A 21,436-nucleotide genomic window follows, 5' to 3' on the forward strand; every position below is an offset into this window, starting at 1 on the left:
ACTGTCAGAGGCTCCAAGAAAATTAGACAGAGATGAAAGTGTTGGCATTTCTTGAAATGACCTATAAAGAGCATATTCTTCATTAGAGCACACAAGAATCTGTTATGCAGTTTCCCTGAATCTACCCAGGCGCGGTTCTATTCCACAATGTTAGCACTATAGCTAACAGAAGTTTAATGCCAAATTCACTAAATAGAGCTGAGGATGGCTCTGTGAGAGCCTGGCATTCACTACAGATAAGGAAATGGCTCCTCGGCCCCAATTTGCAGAGGTCAAGAGCAGAGACATTTCTAAATGAGCTGACTGTGCATTAAACGTGGATGAACATAAGCTATACATCCACGTTTAATGCACAGTCAGCTCTAACTCTGCAAGATGAAACCTTTAAGAACTGGCCACTGGTGAGCACAGTCACAATCTCAGGTCCATCAACTCTTGACAAATCACTGCAGAAACCTTTGCCAGTTCCTTCAGTATGAAGTCAAGGGCACAAACATTGGCTTCTGCCTGCAGAGGCAGCTCCTGGATGGTTTGGAAAGAAGGCAAATTGCCAGTCTAGAACATAACTCACATGTCACCTGTGGAAATACTTAATGTACAACCCCCATCTTTCTGGAATAGGTTGTCACTGTCTTTGAAAAGTTGGTGGAGTTGGAAGAATCAATTCAGCAAGAATCACTGCTAATTCTACCTTTTAAACAACCTTGGTAAATATTTTTGTAATACCGAGAAATTAGTTCATCTGACCTGTAATAAAGGACAACAAAACCATTTAAACAATCACCTCTGTCACAAAAATCTCAAGGATGCTGTTCCCTCAAATATAGCCCTGAGAACTGCAGTAAGCAGAGACTGAAAACAAATCCACACTCCTATAAACACGTTTATCTTTTCAGCAAGATGCATTTACAGTTGAGCAGCCTTCAGAAAGCCCTTGCTAATTGTTATCAACGTGTAAAGACCGAAAATGGAGAAAGCATGGCAGTAGAATAAAGTTGTTCATTAAGGGGTTGCTGCTGTGCATCAGCCACATGTAATTCCTGCAATGAATACTCAGTCATTATTTTAAGTCAGATCTCTATTTTCAGTCACACATGACACATCTCAAGTCATGTCAGAGACCTCTTGTTACCCAGCTTTGAACTTAAAGGTGTGTCAATTATTATACACCACCATGGCAGCCAATACAGGTCCCTGATACACAATCACAGAAACACAAGAGTTGGAAAAGATCTCTAAGAGAGAAAGAATAAGGTGTGGTGCCTAAATACAGCAGGATGATTGTATTCACGCCTAAACTTGTAGTCACAAATGGAAGCCCCAGTGCAGCCAAGTCCACTACAACAAGAGCCCTGCAGAACAAATGTCCTGTTAATCCTTCTCTCTGGGATTGAGGAATTTGTGGATGAGAGGACTAACCCCAGAGGTATAAGATTATGTATGATCTCATGTGCATGAGTACTTGGCACAGAGGTGAGAAGTGCCACAATATCCAGTAAAGGAGTGAAAGCAAGAGAGACAGTCCTCACTGGGATTAGAGGGCAGAGCTGACAAAGCTGACTGAGGTATTATTGGCTTAAAAAAAAACACCACCACCACAACTGTATCACCCATGGAAAGTTTTGTGGACTTGCCACAGAATTATCCTAGACTCATAGAATGAGTTGGGAGGGACCTTAAAGCTCATCTCGTTCCAGCCCCCTGCCATGGGCAGGGACACGTTCCACTAGCCCAGGTTGCCGCAAGCCCCATCCAACCTGGCCTGGGACACTCCCAGGGATGGGGAAGCCACAGTTTCTCTGGGTAGAGAAGTTCTCTTGTTCTCTTTCCCAGAAGACCATTATGGCAGGCTACAATGACTGTTTAAATGTGCTTAAAGCCTTGACCTAGCAAACATTTGGAAAGACTGGAAGTGATTTGGGACACATTTTCTCCATATGCACACCTGTGAGCTTCAAGCCAGGGCACATCTAGGTGTCCCATCAAAAGATTCTGACAGTGACAGTTCACAAACCTTTTTATTAACCCTCAGGCTTTAATCACCACCTAAATCTAGGAACCAGAACAACTCTCCCAAACCTACCAGTAGTGCCCATTCCAAGATGTGGTTACCTGCTACATGTTCTTCTCCCTGACACTGCACTCACTTGTATCAATCAGGCAAAAGCCAAACTGATCAACAGACAACAAAGGAACTAGAAGACAAAAATCCTTACTTAAAATTAAAGAAAGGATTTTGCACCTTCAAACTATACTGAAGGCAATAATGGTTGCCATCCCTGAGATAAAGGCTCTGGTAGGTCTGTGTCTACTACATCTAGTAGGTTGATTGACACCCTAATTTAGCTGGCATAGGATGAGCTAAGTGTGAAAACATCTTGATTGTAATCTTTCATATCACAGGAATCTGTTTAAAATGGAAAAAAGTGACATCTGATCATTCCATATGGTGATGAGCTTGACTAACCTATCAGAAATTCCATTTCAAAGGTCCTATTTGAAACCTGCTGAGAACATCACGATGCCTTTGAAGCAGGGTTGGAAGTTTAGCACAACTTCACTGAAAATGTATGTTATTGGTAATTCTTAATTTGCAGCAGGACTTTCATCCCTTTGAGAGAATTTAAGTTATCAAAGTACAAAAACTTGTTTGCATGTAAAAGCAACAGTATGGAAACACACAACTACTTAATTGTAGAGTTTCATTAAAGCTGTGCATACACAATGGAACCACTGAAACATCAAGGTCTAGATACAAGGCAAATATTGACTAGCTAATTGTATCTTAATAACAGAAAGGGAAAGAATTTTACCAATATGTTAACAGTAGAAAACTCTATCTTCCACTTTGTGCCCAGTTACACAGTGGGACCCTCTATTTTTCCAACACCATTAATTGCCTAATAAATTATACAATGCATTATCAAAACTAATAGATTTAGTCTGATAAGCCATTAGGAGTTTTGTAATTGGCATGGCACTGCTAAATGTTAGTTAGAAAATTCTATTCTGACACATATCACTTTTCCACCTCTAAGTTTCAAAACAGTTGCAGGACAAAGGCACCACTTATATTTACAAACTAAAAAAGCCAAGGCGAGTGAAGCATGCAGTCCTGAGAGGACGTGCAAAGGCAGTGCATTCCAGATTGTTCTGTACAATCCACATTTGTGAACTGTGCATTTACAGTGGGAGAAGAGAGAGCTGGTCCCTTTTAACTCTGGAGCTGCCTGGCCTTTAACATTTACTTGCTTCATCTGCCAGGAGTCAGCATCTGACAGGGTAAAAGAAGGTTAAATAATTGGATCAGAAAAGAAGCCTTAACAGAAGAGTTTCCAGGTTCAGTTAAGCCCAATTAATGAATTGTTCTTACACTGCTGCAGTAAAGCCTTAAGCCCCAACCACAGGGAGACAGGAAGAGCTCCAACTCTACCACTTCCCTTCTCTGCCATCAGGGTTCCCTGCAGAGCACAGACCAGACCGACAGATGCCAGCTCCATGTACACCTGTAGGTGAACAGCATCTATTGAACCAGGTACAGCCCTCATTTCTCATCATTATGGAGATCATTAATGTCCCCACCCCCTTTAAGAAGCTGAGGAAAGCTACATGCACAGGGAGGGAGCGATGGGAATCATCTGGTCCAAGGGAACGTACTGTCTGCTTCCAGAAAAGCCAACAAAAGAAGTTGGAAAAAAACAGACTAGGAGTGGTCAGGCATATCAATGAACAGGATCTTTTAAAATTCAAGCCAAAAATTATTCTCTGACACAGTTATTTTGATAAGACACCAAAATGAGAAGCTTTAGAAAGGATGCTGTATGCATGCAATGTGTCCCCCTTCAAACACCATTATGAAAATGCTATTTCCAAATAACCAAAATCTCAGTGTACTGTAGAGATGAAAATATTCAGAGTTTTTGTTTATCACTTCCTAGATCCAAAGATACAATATCAAAGTAGAATAACTGTCTGGCATGTACTAACCAACCATTATAATGAATGAGGCCAGAAATAATTGTCTGAACCAAGTAATTCTGCGGTTACCCAAAAGACTTCATGAAAACCGCCTCCAAATATGCAAATCTAGAAACAACCAGATACAGAAATGGGGGAACCATAAAGAAAAAACCTTTCTAAAGTACATTTTAGCAGCAAATGCAATACACATTCCTCTCCAGTAATGCTGTGAAGAGAAGAAACTTAATGGGTAGGGAGAATTTTCTATTCATAACTCAGTTAAAATAACCAATCACAAAATAAAATTTGTATTTAACTTGGTAATAAATGCCTCGTATCATGAAGTCATCCCTTGCCTTGAGGAATGTGTGTGTAAAAACAAAAGAGATACAAACACCACCGAATGTTGTTTGAAGCTGTTAAGTTTTTGTAACTCCCTCTTTCATCTAAAGAACCTTTTTTTTCTTTCACATCCTTCACACAGTCATTATGTAAGGTACAGTGATAAATCAACACAATGAATACACTTCAGACTATTAAACTGGTATGAAGCTTTATTTTTATGCTGACTTTTTTTTTTTCTCTCCACTTATATCCACGAAGTTACCCCATCAGCTGCAAACATTTTACAGGCAACTGAGCATTTCATATTTACTAATTACAAAAAGCTCATATTCAAACTGTGGTAGCAACCACAAAGATGCCATTTAGGCACAATGCACCACACTAAAGACTGAAGCCATTTAATTCAGACCATGGGAAAATCCAACTCATTTATCAGGCCATGAAAATCATTTAAAAACCTACCAGCAAACCCCAAAGCACTCAAATCGCAGCACAACACTCAAAATTCACAAAGTACATTCAAAACATAGAAAGAGAAGGCAGGTAACCTGCAATGTCTAGTCCATACACAAGTTATTTCAATTTGTAAACTACGAAACTTTTTCAATGGATTTCTAGGTCTGAGTTTCAGGTTTGATTAGTTTCCTAACACATCATCAGCACACCCTCAAATGCACTGTAAAATCATATTTTAGAGGAAAGATTTAAAGTTAATCTTGAAATAACTGGGGGGAGAGGGAGAGAATGGGGGGAAGGGACGTGGCTACTGGGTAAAATTTTATGTTGAATGAAGACACTGACTTTTTAAAATAAAATGTTAGCATATTTAAAAAAAAAATCTTTAGCAATATTCATGTTAAAGCTACAAAATAGCATAACACAATATAATTTTACTAAAGAATCAGACCTCACTGATATATTGGATGCACGTAAGTCATCTGACGTTATCACAAACAGATTAAGTGATTCAGCGATCCTGGCTGAACTACGAAATGATAAACTGGAAAAAAAGAAACCAGCTGAATTATTCACAGAAGCAGGAGGCATAGCAAGCCAGCTGGTGCACACAAACATCCTCTCCTGGCAGGAGAAAAAAAACATCAATCCCTATTAGGATCAGAACAGTTCAGTGCCTGCACACTTGGGAAGCCCCAGTATGGGTCCTGGTGGTGGTTAAACTTATTTACAATTTATTTCTAGTTGCAACACTGCTTATTAAGTGTATTTGCTCAGGAACTGGAGCTCTCCCCGAACAGCAAGAACAAAATGTTGGCAACAAAACGTAGAGCAGGGAGGTTGGACCAGATGACCCACTGTGGTCCCTTCCAACCCAACCCATTCTGTGATTCTGTGATTTCTGCCAACTGCACCTTTTCCTCATTTATCTGGTTAGAAAGAGCCAAAGGGAAGCCAGGTTTGGTGTCTGCGGTCTCAGATGCTTAAGTCCCCAATCAGCACCTGTTTTGAGGTTGAATGTAACACACAGCTCCCGCACTGCTGCCAAGGCAGGGGTTAATTAGCAGTATTTTCTATAAAGTAAGGTTTGTTAAAACCTTATTTGTGAAATGCATCTTTATTACATCAAGTCTTGAACACAAAAATCATTTTTAAATTGGTTGCTTAAGAACAAAACACACGAGGAAGAAAAAGTGAACCAACTCCAGCACAAAACAAAACAAATGTGTTTCCAGATCATCCCATGCAGTGATATCCATAATCAAAGGCCTGAGAAATACTATTTTGCAGTAAAATACCCTTAGTTACCAACATAACAATGATCCGGAAGAGCACTGTTAAGATAAAACTTGCACTGGGCCCCTCCAAAACCCCAGTGAGAGTAACCCACAAGAAAACAAAGTTTCAATTAAACAAAAAGTTACAACAAAACCTAGTTTCTAGGAAAAACCACCAAAGGTCCTCCACTTGACACCAAACAGTTGTTTCCCTCAAGCTCTTCCATTACAACCAGCTTTTTCCACCACAGCTCCTTAACACTATTAAGTAATTACTAATCACTTAATCACTTGGAATCTCTTTATTAAAATAAAAAGATTACAAGCAATTCCCTTAAAACAGTATTCATCTATGAACGTCAGAAAGATCACATATTTGATGCCTTGACAGGGAAGCCCAGTACAAAAAAAAAAAACCACCAATGCAATGCTACCCAGTACCACCACACCACTCTGAGTGCCCAAAATGCAAGCCCAGACAAACAATTACAGTTACAAAGACAAACATGGGCGTACAAAAATATCAGACTCAAGCTTGTCCATTCAGCCCAACATAGTCCCTTGTGTGCAAGTGCTGGGAAAATCTACATGACTACATTTATTTTTCAACAAGACCTCTGACTCATCCAGTGCACTGAAGACACATTGTTTAATGAACAGAACACTGAATAGGTTTCCATTTTGTTTTTTTAATTCTATTGCTAAGACAGAAAAGGCTTCAGAACGCAGAAGCACATGAGCAGGAAGGCCATGGATGGAGGCGCGGATTGGGGGTACTTGTGAAGGAGCAGTCATCACCTGTTTCAACCTTTTCATCCTAAAACGGATAATCTATATTTGTTTATACTCAAAATGGTCTCATTCAGACGTGTCATGGAATGCAAAGTCACCTCATCCTAAATTCAGATTTAGTCTGAATGTGGATTTATTTCAAAATTAGCCCCAGGATCCCCAGCAGCAACTCTCGCTGGTGTTGAAACTTGGTGAAGCAGCAACAGCCTGTTGGATGCAGTACAGAAAACAGGACCACCCAAGTACTTTAAAAAACAAAACAAACCCCAAAAAACCAAAAAGAGATGCCACTGCTTGCACAGAAGTCAGTATCTTCAAAGACAATGCCTGGATCTGCTCTCACCTTGTATAAACTGCATTAAAATAGTTTGCAGATATGTGCAGAATCAAGCAAGCTACTGGTAAGTTGGTTTTTACTCAATCTCTTGCATTTAAAGTTAGGCAATTGGAATACAAAAGTCTCCACACAGGAAACTCACTGGCAGCAAAACTGGCCTAGTTCAAAGCAATAGGTTTGGGCACTTGTGTCCAAATACCCTGGCACCATCACCCCTCCAAGGGCTGCACAAGCATTTTCTCAGCCGATTGAAAGGCTAAGTTAAACACCAGCACATTAAACTGCAATGGTTTATTATTCATTATTTAAAAAAATTAAATTAATTAAACGTTAAAATGGTTAGAGTCACTTTGGTAAATCTGTGAGTTCTAAAGGATTATGCTAAAGGGCTACCTGCTTTTTCCTTCAAATGGGCTTCCAGGAAACGCAAGAGCTCCTGGATGGAGATCACAGGAGGTGAGGGATAAAGGCAGCACAAGGGAAAGGGCAACATGACACAGATAACACCTCCACCATTTCATGTTGCAATACTTGCCCCATCTAAGCTCACTCAGCCAGCTCTTTGAACTCCATTTCCAGAACAGAGGTTCACTTCTTTACCAAAAAAACTAAAATCTGTTTTTCAGAAGTGCTTATCAAAAGGATTTGGGATTTTTCAACATTTTGTTATTATTTCTTAAATGACTAATAAAATCTGTATACTGCATTTTTGTGAAAACAACACAAAGCTATGCAATAAATTATTTTTTATTGTCACCAGAAAAGATGGAAGTTATAAATCTGTAGCTATTTTCCCCCAATATAACAACTGCTACACAACACAGAGTTATGATTCAATGCCACCTCTTAGAGTGGTGACTGTTTGAATTACCACTAACACTATGAAGATTTCTGCAATAAATGGAATATACTAGCATTTTTAAATTGACACCTCAAATCGTGTTTAAACTGTTTGAATAATTGGCTTAAACATTCATGAGACAAAGTCACTCCTGTTCACAACAGACACATGCTTCAGGGATCTACATTGCTTTGGACTGGCATAAAAAAGTCCTTACATTGCTAATAGAGAAAATACAGACACTCCTAGAGTATAAGGATTTCAAATAGCTATAATTAGCCCCTTCATTTTAACTGATGATCAGAAGACAAGTTAATGGCCTCTATGCATTTTATAAACAGCTGTGGAATTTTAAATCAATTAAATTCCTGTTAATCTAATATGTAGAAGCAGCTGACATGACCTGTACAAATGCTGCTTCACTCCCCTTGCCCATTTATCGAATTAGATTAGGTTTCTCTGGTTCCCCAGTTTTCTCTCTCCAGTCTTTGAAAAGATCAGGAAAAAAATTCCACCAGAGCCACTATCCACTGCTCTACCATGGCTTTTGTTAATTCATGAGCATTTTGCTTTTTATTCCTGGAAAAATTAAGACTCTCCAGCAGTCTGGTAAGAGAGCTGTAAAACCTGTGTCTTGAGTTCTCATCAACTTATATATATATTTTTTATTATTAATTTTTTTTTAACAAGGTTTTGCTTTTGGAAATGCAACCACTTTCCTAAGAGAATTGTCCTGCCATACCATTAACAGCTCGATTTTTCAGCCAAAATTCCACAATTTTGAACTTTCCAGTACTCCCAAACTGCAGAGGTTTTCTGATTTTTACATGTGTTTTCTTATGATGTGCCTTGGTATGCAAGAAAACCACTGAATCCCAATAATCCTATATTCTCTACAGTTTCATAGCTTGTGCTTCAGAAATGAGATGTTCCCTCAGAAGTTCTCTCAGGAACAAAGGCATTTTAGTTTTCTGTAATTATCTTGTCAACTTTTCCAGTGTACATGACTTAACCCATAAACCATTGGGTTTAAAATACTCAAAACCTGGCACAAGTGGATAATAATTTCAAGTCCTTATATATTTCTATTAGATACTCAAGTGCTTTTTCAACAGCTGTACTGATTAACTCATAAATTTAGGAAACAACTTTAGTTCCCAAATTCTGAAAGATGCTTAAAGAGTTTAAAATTCTAAACCTTTTCCAGTTGCTATGGTTCCCTCTCCCCAAAATTCTAGAAAGCTTCCAGAAGAATAAAGACCGAAATCAAGAAATTCTGCTTACTCATGTCAGCCTGATGCAACATCCCTAAAAAACTCTACAAGTCACTGCAGTTAGGAAAGAAAAATAGAAAAAGTAATTTCAGTCAATACTCTGCATGCAGATTTTCCTTAAGATCCTGCTGCTACTTGTTCTGTTGTGAGCACAAAAAAAATTCACTACAATAGCCACAAGTAAAGTCCCTTCCTGCAGAAGTTAAGAATCAGGGATGTTATTAACATGGTGTCAACATTCATTAAAATGTACAGAAACACCAAAAGGAGGTTAAAGATATCAAGGTGACATTCTTCTGTCAAATGACATTTTTTTATGTTTATTTCTATTTTTAGGCCTCACTTTCAGCAGCCCTCAGTCAAGGACCTGCTGTTCAGAATCCCTGCGAATAAATTCACTTGTATTCAAGACTCTCCAAGAAGTGTCCTGTGAAAGCCTTGATATATCAGAAACTTCCTGAAACACCTAAAAAACCTAAGATGAGCCAACATTTGTTAATTAGCACCTAAGAAAGGTTAGGAACTAATCAAGGCTTGCTTCAGCACTGGTTCTCCAAATAAATGAGCTTTAAAGGTCTCTTCCAACCCAAACTTTGTGAATCTATGCTATGATAAAAGAAATAAATAGAATAATGATGCCTCCTGGTTTTATAGGAAAAAAACCATTTCAATTTCTTCCAAAAATTTCTCTAGTAAACATACCAATAGTTATTTTTTTAAATGCTCATGCCAGTTAAGCGTAGACTGCACGAGCTAGCAATTCCATAAGAATTTGAAAATATTTGGATATGCCTGAAACCAAATAAATCACTTATCTAGAGAAAGCAGTCCAAAACCTGAAGATGAATCTCAAAGGAGTAACACCAATACCTATAAGGTTGGTAAATGGATTTCTTTTAAACATAAGTTTCCTTAGTCTTAAAATACAACCCACTGGCATTTACCATGAAACACCAATTTAATAGTTTAATTTCATTAAATACATATGACATCACTGCTGCTAAAAATATCTACAAATCCACAAACCTGCAAACACTACTATTTTATCACCTGGTTTATCATTTGAAGGTAGTATGTCAATATGATTTTGGGAGGGGGAACAGGGGGCTGAGGTGGGGCAGGTCACCTCCTCTGGTCTTGTGCTTATAGAAATATCTCTATTAAAATCAGTCTGAACCACATTCTGCTGAAGATACTTACACCAATTGTTCACTAGAAATTAATATTGCTGTGTGTAGTCATAATTGTAAACTAGGCAGTGGTCTTTACACAGCACCAGATAACAATTTTACTGCAGTCATTCTCCCAAATATGATATCCAGTGATGAGGACTACAAACAAATTCTCAAGTTTTGAAGTTCACACTTTCCCTTATAAAAGGGCATTGAAGACTTACTTCATGTGATGAACACAATTTTTATAACATCAATACTGCATGAATCATCAGTCTATCCCACAGTCCCTTCAAGCACCCCAGGGAATTATCTCACACCGATTCAGAATCTCTCTTTCTTTTGCAGTGTCAAAACATTGCTTGTTTGAACACAGCAAGGCTACCTCTTGTCATGAGTCAGTTTACTGGGCTTCCCAAACTGCACCAGCTGCACCAACACATCACTGAAGCCCTGCACAGTACAGCTCAAAGTTAAGCACCAAGTGTCTGTTAGTTCACCTCACTACTTACAGATACTCACTTTAAAGAAAGCTAAAACCTCCAAAAAGCTTGTGGGTTATCACCGGTGCTGAAGACTTTGGACAGAACTGGATAAAACCAAGAAAAGGTTCTTTCCACAGTCAGGAAAAATCTGTTTGTAGCACAACAGTGACCACATTGGCCTGACTCAAAAAGGAAACTATCCAAATAAATGGTAAAAGCAACCCCGATGCAAGAGCTTGCCCAGTAAAAGATGCAGTGAGGCGCAGGAGGGCACAGAAAACAAGTAATGATCACAAAACCAAGTTGTCAGATATTAGCTCTGCACACATTTTGTATGTTTAAAATTATTTTTATTCTTTCCCCTCTGGATACAAGCCAGAGAACACAGGGGAGAAGGATCAGCAATACAGCAGTTGTGTAAGTCACTGAGTTTGTCAAATCTAATTTATACAGCTTCCATTTCAAATGAAAGTACAAGACCCCATTTATTTCTTACTATCTACCATTTACTGGCTTCACTAATCATTCTGCTACTACTCCTCCATAGGCTCAAACCAGCCTGTAAGCACCTTCATCATCACAACTCCCAGTTGCAAAGACTTATCTCACAGTTTAAGGCCCATACAACTTGCTGGAGCAAAGTAATACAGATCAGGATTTACACACAGCCATTTTATCATTAAAATACGATTTATAATCTTAACAGTAGCATAAAATTAGAATATCGAGCCATAGCTACAACCAAATACAGAATACGAGTGTAAAGGAGGGGGTCTGTAGTTTAGTGTGTGCTGTGCCACAAGCTACTGTTAGTAACAATGAGGCAAAAAAAAAAAAATCACTGAAAAAGAAAAGGGCAATAACTACATTGATACCTTTTGTAGATCTTCATCCCATGGTCTCTGGAGCAGCCCCTGCCTCCTGTAAAAACCTCTGTTACAGGTATTCCCAGCACCCAAAGTTCTTCCTTCAATTAGCAGAACCTAAACATTCTCAAGGGCACCTAAAACCAGCTTTTGTTAGAAAGGGAAGACCCTCATTTTTTAATGGTCAGTCTCAGGCACCAATAAATTTATAAACTGATGTCCTATGGAAATAAAACCAAACCAAATCAGAACAGTGCCAACATCTGCTAAAACCCAAATCTGAAGAAAACTATCACTTTGCACTCATTTAAGCAATAGTTGCTGATACATCTAATCCTGGCCTCGCCATTGTGAAAAGTCCAGAATCATAGATCTAATTTGCTCCAACCACTAAGTTAATCAAAAGAGATTAAAAAATCCTCATTTCCTTAACACATTCCTTCATCTGTCACACGATCACATTGGTTGATTACTATATCAATGCTTTTAAACAACTTGTTTATTGAATTATTCATGAAAAGCAACCCAAAACCTTACCAACAAGGCAGCTGTAGCTGGAAAGCGAGAGTAGGGAAAACAACGAGCACCACCTCGACTCCTGTGCTACTGCTCAAACTGACAGGTCCCAGCTACACTTCTGGATCTGAACACCACAAAATATACCGTTCCTCAGTTTGCCAAACTGCTCAAGGCAGACAAACACACAACCAGCAAAAATACAACACAAAAGCTCACAGCAGCCAAACTAATCCTTACCTCACTGGTGTTTCTGGGGGCACTGTTAAGCGCAGCCCAAAAGTCAGCTGGGACTATGTGGAGTCAAACCGGGAGGAACTCCAGAGTGATGCTCTCAACACACTTCCACCAGAGCAAGGGAAGAGGGAAAAAAAAAAAAAGAAAGAAGACCTCTAGTTCCTGCTAGGAGTGATGCTAGGTTAATCAGCTCGAGTGCTAAGAAGTTTCAAGGTCATAAATTTTACTATGCAAGTGTCTAACCCAAAAGCAGTAGAAATAAGGCAAAGAGCAAGAATGAGCATCCCAAATACAACCATTGTAATTCCTATAACATGTACTACAATATCAACCAGCTGGTTTACAAAGTTTAACTTTCTTAGTGGTTGTTACTTAGCAAATGAAAACTTGGGTTAAAAAAAAAAAATCAGAAAAAATGCTCAAATCTAAATACTCACTTTCTTCAAATACCTTTTCTGAAAGAAAAACAAAAGGGAAAAATCTTTACTGAGCTCCCATCTCTGAAAACAGTGAATATTCTTTGCAAAATGAAGTAACTCTCACCAAATCATACAAAAACAACTCAAATGAGAAATGTCGGTAGTTTTGTCAGGCAACATGTAACTGCAAACAAACATTTTCCCTTTTCCTAACCCTGCCTCCCCCTATGCTCTCGCAACATGACCTGACAGGCTTTCTTTGCAACAACACATTCCAGCATTTTCTTCACATTTCCTACTCCTTATAACGTAAGGTGGAAATCTCAGTGTGGGACTTTGACAGAATTCTGGCTTAATGACAGGAAGATGGTATGGACGGAGCTGAAGCTCCTCCAGTTATATCCAAACCACCTCCCATAACAGGTTTTCATTTCTCCATAAGCAAATAACTTTTCAAACCCTATCTGATAAAACGCTGAGTTGGCTGGTATTTTCCTTATATTTGATGAATCCCAGAGCTGTGGGGCAGTAACATACTGATTATGACTCGTGGGAGCTTTCGTATTTTAAGTTTTAGAAGGACAAAATACAGCTACAACCAGCAAGGCCAGCATTTCATTCCAGGCTGGATCCAGGACAGATTGAAGAAACAGTCACACAGATAAGGCAGATGCTGAGAAAAATTTATTTCGGGTACAGATTCATGTTGCAGCTAAGCTGAATTATTGGCACCCTCCTTCATCCTTCTGCCCTCAACCCAATCCAGCTCTGAGGCCATCTGGCTATAACTAGGTAAAAGGAAAAATAATTTAAAAAAATCAAATATTTGAGCCACACTGAATGATAATAAAAAGCCAGAAAAAAGGATGATTTACATCTATCTTCATAATATCACAACACCAGCTATAAGTTTATTTTCAGTGTCCCTAAATAACAAATTCTAGAAGAGACAGATTTCCGTAAGACACTAGCAGCATCCAGCAGGAACACAGAACAAGAAGTCCCTGCTAGTGAAGGGATGAGACCCAATCAGATTCATGAGTTGTTGGAAGTCCCTCCAAGTTCTTGAAGAGATGTACACAGAGATAATAAAATAGGAATGTCTTGACCTTCAAAAGGTAACAACAGACACGGAGGATTCTTAAGAGCTGTTTCTTTCTTCAGTGAATTGTAAATTGCAGACACTGGCTACAAGGCACAAGCTTCAACACAAGAAAACAACAACAACAAAAATCCACAGATTTGTGAGAAAGTGGTAGAAGGATACGATGAAGTTTTGGAGGCTTTAATGATTCAGCCACACATTTCAATTGGTCCCCTGAATTCTGCATTGCAGAACTGCTTTCTTCAATCTCAGCACAGGAAAACCATACACTCAATTTTACTGCACACCATGCTGGGGTAATGGTTGGACTCCATGATCTCAGAGGTCTTTTCCAGCCTAAATGATTTTGTGACCTTCAAACCTGGGTTTGCAATCATCACTTCAAGAAAACTCAGGCAAATGCATCAAGTTTATGTTTCCTCAAGAGCTACAAACCTTGTGCCAAGAAACTGTCAAATACTTTGATACTTATTCCAAGGTAAATACACAGGTTCTTAATAACCAAATAACTGTCATGTAATCAGAGAGATTGAAATGTTTTGCCTCTCTCTTTGCATACTTAAAAAAAGTCTTTCTTCCAGTAACAGAACGGGGCAATCCATCTGTAATTCAGCTGTATGAAATGTCACCAAGCAGGCACCTTGGGCATCTTGCCTCTGTGTCACACCGTTCTTCAGTCCAAGAGATGCCACAGCCCTTCGTCAATGAAATCACGCTTCGGAAGAATAGCTTATTCCTTTAAAAAACCCTAAACTAACCCAAAGAAAAAAATGCCCCAACAGCATTTTAACTAGCAAATGGGGAAAAAAAAAAGTCACTTCATGTTCTCAAGACTAACAGAACTTGATTTAAGTATGGGGGAAGGATGGGGAGGTAGAACACAGGACAGTGATCAATGTTAATTTTATAAAGGTCTACTTACTTCATAAATATGTGCATTTATGATTTTAGGGAAAACATATTTTTGCACAAGAACACATGGAAAAAATATATTTAATTTAATTTTCTTAAAGTACAGGTTGCCATCATACTACTGTTCCGCACAGGTTTTAATCTTCCTTGACAAAGCAACATATAAAAGAATAACAAGATTTACACCTAACTGGTTGACTTTGAAATTCTGCTTTGATTGGAAAGGAAGTTGATGACCTAGCACTCCCAGTTCTCCTGCTTGGGTATTTGCTGTTTCCTCTCAGTGATAAAAAGGTAGCAGCACAGATTTAGTCCTTTCATTTTTTAAGCCTTTAAGTGCATCAGCATCACTCCTAAGCTGAAAGCCACAGACAACAAAATAAGAGTGGATGTCCTTCTGCAGATCCTCACTACTCCCAAAAGTGTTTCATTAGAAACAGTTAAAGGCAAAAAGTGTAAAGATGCTCTCAGCTAAGATTAGACAGCTTGCTCATCATTCTCCCATGTTCCAGAAGGTGGGAAAGAAAAAAGGGGGGGGGGGGGGGGCAGCAGAATAACAGTGATGGAACAGATGATGGGGGAGTGGGAACGAGAGTGAAAGTGAAGGTTTTTTACAGGTGAAAACCATGAACAATCGTATTATTCCACCAGTACAAGTGTTTACCAGTATGAGTGCTAATATTTTAGGTCACCTCAACAAGAGCCTCTAAACTGCTCCTCACTACCTTCCAAAATACAGGGGAGAACAAAAAAAAAAATCTGCTCTGATCATTCAGCACATCAGACACGGCAAGAAAAAGAAAATGGGTCAATTTGCTTTACTCTCCCAATGCAGAAGGGTTCAGAGGACTTTCAACTCTTCACGCCACCTCTGGTAACTGCCACCTCTCTTAAATCTCTAATTTACGAATTAATTCTACTGAGGACATAGCGAGGTTTGGATAAAACCTCTGCCGTAGCACATTTCCGACCGGTGACTGAGCAGTGACAGTGTGTTCCCCTTTCTGAGGAACACGCTTTTCATTTGAAAAAAAAGGATCCCTTGCGTATGGTAACCACAAATGGCTTGCAAGGGTAACTACCCCATGCCACAAGACTGCCCTGAAATAAATAAATAAATCAGTAATTAAATAAATCAAGACCCTGCTTCCCTGTGTACACAGTGTGACTGTTCCAGTCACAGACCAGGCCTAAGGACACAAGGTAGTCTGAAGGACGTCAGCCAGGTGCCAGGACCTGCACCGGGTGTTAACATGTGAGAACAAGCTTTGTAGGCTTACTCAGTCCCCATGGGCATTTGGCAAGCCCCAGGTACTATCACACAATTAACAGTTTCTGTTGGAGAGCCCAGAAATTAAGCAAGAAGGATGCTGCAGGTTAAGTTTCACTGACTGCCATCTGTCTCCCCAGTCCCAACAGTTCTTCCCACTGACAGTCTCAGATCATATTTATTTCCAAGTATTAAAATGATAGCAGAAGACTTCCGTAACAGAAAACTACCACTTTAAGACCAGAAAAAAACCTCCCAAATACCATGCTTTATCACAAGAATAATAATATGTGAAAGTGTTTGTGTTTGTCTCTTCCTCACCAATTTCACATACAGAAATTTAGTACCACATCAATACTGCCAGTGTAGCAAAAGCACGTAAACTTTTCAGCTCCCACCACTATCTTTAGGTTTTATAAGAAGGCTGTTTTGACCAAAAACAAGTACTATTTTATCAATTTATTTAAAAAAAACCCAAACAACTAGACTTATTACAAAAGTATTTGCTGAAGCATTGCTGGAATATTTCCAGTAGACAAAAATGTCAGACATTAAACACCTTTAATTTTTTTCAGGAAATACTTCATAGCCGATACCTTCTTCCACTAAGGAATTACCTGCAGTACTCAAAACATGCCAAAAAACCCCAAGTCCCACAAAAGGAAAAAAAAAACACCACAAAGCAAAACACAAAAAAGCCCAGAGAAAGCTTCCTTGTCACACACACAAATTCTTCCTTTCTTAAATAGGAAATAAACTAGGATGAAAATCATGTCAGAGTCAGCTTTCAGCCCAGGCAGATGCAAACATCTGCTGGGGAACCTGCACACTGACCACTCCATCTAAACTGCATCATTTGCCAATAAAACTCAACTAGGTTCAGAAGAAACCTAAGAGCATTATGTTAGGAGCTGCAAAATATATACCCTAAATAAACCAAGGAATAAGATTATAATTAAGATGGTAAGGACAATACATTTCTATCTCAGGACTAAGCCTGCAGCCTGTCTGACAGAAGCCATTGAGAGCAGCATTCCCCATCTGGCAACCTGTGGAGTAACAAGACAGATTTGAACTAGTAAAAAAAAAAAAAAAATCTCTTCAGCCTCTTTACAGCAGGTAATCTCTGTTTAGAGTTTCAGCTTAGTTCATAGAATCATTAAGGTTGGAAAAGACCTCCAAGATCATCAAGTCCAAACTAAGACCCACCCACAAATTCATCGAAAACAGAAGAAAACCCAAATCCATACATTTAACGTTTAAAGCTGGTCAGAAACTCAGACAACAAAAAGTGTTGTACCATTAACAAACTGGTCAAACACCACTTTAGAGTCTGTACACCCACATTTTTCTTTTCTCAGCTTTCACTCAGATTTTACTGAACACAAATCCAGTGTTGTGCATCCAAATGGCCCAGTCTCAGTGGACCCAGACAGCAACAAGCCCAAAAATTTCCAAGAAAAGAAACAAACGTAGTCATATGTTCTTGTAAGTCCCTGAACTGCTGTCTGAGGTCACTGCCACCACCAACAATTCTAGAAGACAAAGCCATCACAAGCTGACTGCAGGTCCTCGTTCCTACATGGACACCTAACACAGTTTTATCTTTGACTACTTCTACTCCTATGTATCTTGTCCTTAGATGAGTAAGGAAAAAGAGAAGCATCTTCTATCATAAATAACCTGGAAGAAGCAAAAAATGATCCAATTTCACATCCTCAAGGCTTAGGGGAGTAAAAGTGAAGCTGCTCAAATGTTGCCCTACTCTCTTCAGAAAGAGGTCTTCAAACGTCAGGAGTTATTTTGGCCCAGGAAAGGCTTCACGATCTCTCAGGTTTTTCTCTGTTACCCAAAACATGCAGCTCATTGCATAAGCAAGTGAAGTATAGCTATGTGCCATGGAAAAAAATGCAGCAGAAAAACTGGGAAAGCTCTGAAAAGGAAAAGAATAAAAATGAGGACAAGAGAAGAGAGAGTTCTCTCTGCACAAGAGAACAGTCCAAAGTTGTTTCAAGGCACGGCTTTCAACTGAAATGTGGTTTTCATGAAAGTACAAATTATACAAGCCACATCTGTGTCTAAATGAGACCTGTTCTTTAAAATTATCATACCTTAATAAAAAGCAGTGCACAAGTTCACTTAGTTACATAGAAATACACAGAAATGTATGATGCGCTATCATAGAACAGGTACAGGCTTTAAAAAGCACATTGATGCTTTCCCTGCGAAATCTCCACTGTCAACTGGAATTATGTTTTTTTTTAAAGAACCATTTATAATCTTAGTTCTCTTTCAGAACACAAAAGAAAAAACCACCACCACCAAAAAGCTCCACCAGTGTTTTACAGCGACTAATAAAAAAACATGAAGTACTGGAGTTGCACAGCACCCCCGTCACGCTTTGACACACATCCTGCCAGGTTCATTAGGGAACTCTGCATCTTTCCATTACATCAGAAAGCTGCAGCATCTTACAGTCTTAAGGTAAGCAAGCTTAGTCCACAGATCCATCAGCTGCAGCTCAGCTTAGGTGCCAGGCAAGGTCTCAATATTGTCCTTACCTCCCAAAAAGGTTGTGGCACATCTCTTAGTTTTCTTAACAAAATTCACTACTTTTGTTCAACAAGAAAGAAAATACAGTGCTGATGTAACAAGGCCTCACAGCAGCATCATTCTAGGGTAACTTCTTTATCCCCCGCTATTATTTTTCCAATACATGAAGAATACAAACAATGCCAATCAAGAGATTAAGATCTTGGAAATGCGAGGGATCCAACACAGTGCACGTGATTGGAATTGCAGCATGAGCTGGCATTCCATCCCCATCCAAAACTCTTCTCAGTCAAATGCTTTATTTAGGATTTTGAGACGCCTTTAGAAAGTACCAATGTACTCCTGTCTCCATTCTTCTCTACATCTAAACACAAACACTCTTCCCAACTTTTGCTACAACAACTTGGGATAAAATCATCTTCCTGATTTATTTATAGGTGAAAATAATGTAAGCAAAGAGAACAGACATTACTCCTGCCTCAGCACAGTACATATAACACTTTGATTAACAAAGTACATACACAAATTAGAAAGGAACTTGCTCTTGTGTTTCTTCCTTTCTCCCTTCACACTTCCTCTCAGATGATGGGAACATCCTTCCAAGTACTGACCTTCTCTAACTTGTGGCATATGCAGCATAATCTTAAATTGCTATTCCTTCCTCTCCAAATGAGCAAGTTCTGAGCACTAATGACAGAGGGGTCCACTAAAAGCTTCACACACAAACCTCAAGCAAGCACGTAACATATCACTGGGTGGTGAAGAACTACTTGCAAATACTTTCAAGTCTGTGAGGAAAAGCAGAAAAGGACTCGTATCTAAGCTCATAAACTAGGTCTTCGGAGTGGTCAAGAAATTTGAGCTCACATAACCACTTTATCCAATCAATTAATCCAGCAGCTACACAGCAATACACTTTCTGTATCAGACCCCCTGCACTAGGACACTTTGCAATCACTCCAGGTGTTTCACAGGTATAACATGCTGCAGACCTATCTGTTAAAAAAATGCTCCATCAGTTAAACAAACACACAGTCAGGAACTGCACAGCACAGGAGCCAGCCCCAGGAACCCCAGCTGACCTGCACGCAGGCATACAGGAAGGCACACAGGAAGAGCCACTGTGCCCAGTGTGGCCACACCGTGAGAGCACATGGTCCCAGCTGCACACACAGCAGAGCACAACTCAGGGGAACTCCTCTTGCACAAGCACCAGGGTATGCCAGGTACTGCTTCCGACCTCTCCGGCAGGCGTGCAGTGACAGGTTACACTTGGACAACAAAGTTACCCATCCTACACCTTTCCCCTGCTGCTGCACCAGAGGTTACACACTGGAGGCGAGGACAGCGGACTTGTGAATCATTTCCTAAACCATGACCTGAGTGAGACAGTGTATTTAGGTAAAATAACCCCAGTTTTGCCCACCTGAACATGTTGATTTGAATACTGCAACACCTGAGGAGAGGACTGAATGCTCCCACCCCCAGGACCGTGGACAGCATTAACAGGTTTTTAGCTCTTCTATTCCAATGTGCAGCTTGGCAATGTAGCTGAGGAAAATTCAGTGAGTATCTGCTCCCAGAAAATGCTGCCTCAGTCACCTCTGCCCTGCCATGCTCTCCTGCACCAAGTGCCTACACCTGCCTATCTGCAGGACAGGTCATTCCAAGGGACTAATAAGCAAAAAAAATCCTCCCCAGCCCTTCACCAAGATACCATGTCCAACTCCCACTGCAATCGCAGAAGGGTTGTTACCACCAAACACCAGCCTGGAGGTGAAAGGGAAGGAATGTTTCCTTTTGGGGGCTGAAAACCCACAGAATGGTCACTGTGACCCTTTGCATGGCACTGCATCTTGCCACCTCTGACCAAGGGCTCATTAATGCACAGGACTGGAGCCCCTCTGCTCTGGAGCCAGGCTGGGAGAGCTGGAGGTGTTCAACCTGGAGCAGGAAGGCTCCAGGGAAACCATAAAAACCCTTCCACTGTCTAAAGGGGCTCCAAGAGAGCTGGAGACGGACTTTGGACAAGGGCCTGCAGTGACAGGACAAGGAGGAAAGGCTTCCCACTGACAGAGGAGAGAGATGGATTGGATATTGGGAAAAAATTCTTCCCTGTGAGGGTGGGGAGGCCCTGGCACAGGTTGCCCAGGAAAGCTGTGGCTGCCCCACCCCTGGAAGTGTCCAAGGTCAGGTTGGATGGGGCTTGGAGCAGCCTGGGATAGTGGAAGGTGCCCCTGCCCATGGCAGGAGGGTGGAACAAGATGAGCTTCAAGGTTCCAACCCAAACCATTCTGTGATTCTGTGCCTCTACAGAAATGGAGTGAACATCAACATATTCCTGCCCGTATACACAGGGAAGCACAAAAACGTTGGGAATTAATGAGAGATCAAAAGCGAGAGGTTTAAGGTTTCAGCTACAGTTAGGAATAGACATTAAAACTAAAAAACCCCAAAAAACAACTGCCTTTCCAGCGCATCCAGCCGCGCGCTAACCGGCCGTTTGGAAGCGCTCCCGAGGGAGGTTCCGCCGCCGCTCCCAGCGCAGGGCCCGCGGGGGGCGGCGCAGCCCCCGGCCGAGGGCTCCGGCGGCTCCGCCGAGGGGCGAAGCCGCCGCCA

General features: G+C 40.2%; 1 protein-coding gene across 2 annotated transcripts in view; it reads right to left on the reverse strand.

The window, feature by feature from the left end:
- The window catches only part of DIP2A (disco interacting protein 2 homolog A), an 82,850-nt gene extending 61,538 nt beyond the window's left edge, over positions 1 to 21,312 (reverse strand). For both annotated transcript variants that reach the window (XM_027666186.1, XM_027666185.1), the window contains exon 1: positions 21,282 to 21,312. In XM_027666186.1, the coding sequence (XP_027521987.1) occupies positions 21,282 to 21,297 (16 nt within the window). In that variant the 5' untranslated portion in view covers positions 21,298 to 21,312. The remainder of the gene's footprint in view (positions 1 to 21,281) is intronic.
- Positions 21,313 to 21,436: the final 124 nt, after the last annotated feature.

This window comes from Corapipo altera, unplaced genomic scaffold (genome assembly GCF_003945725.1).
Source record: "Corapipo altera isolate COAL_440 unplaced genomic scaffold, ASM394572v1 81, whole genome shotgun sequence".
NCBI classification, from domain to species: Eukaryota; Metazoa; Chordata; class Aves; order Passeriformes; family Pipridae; genus Corapipo; species Corapipo altera.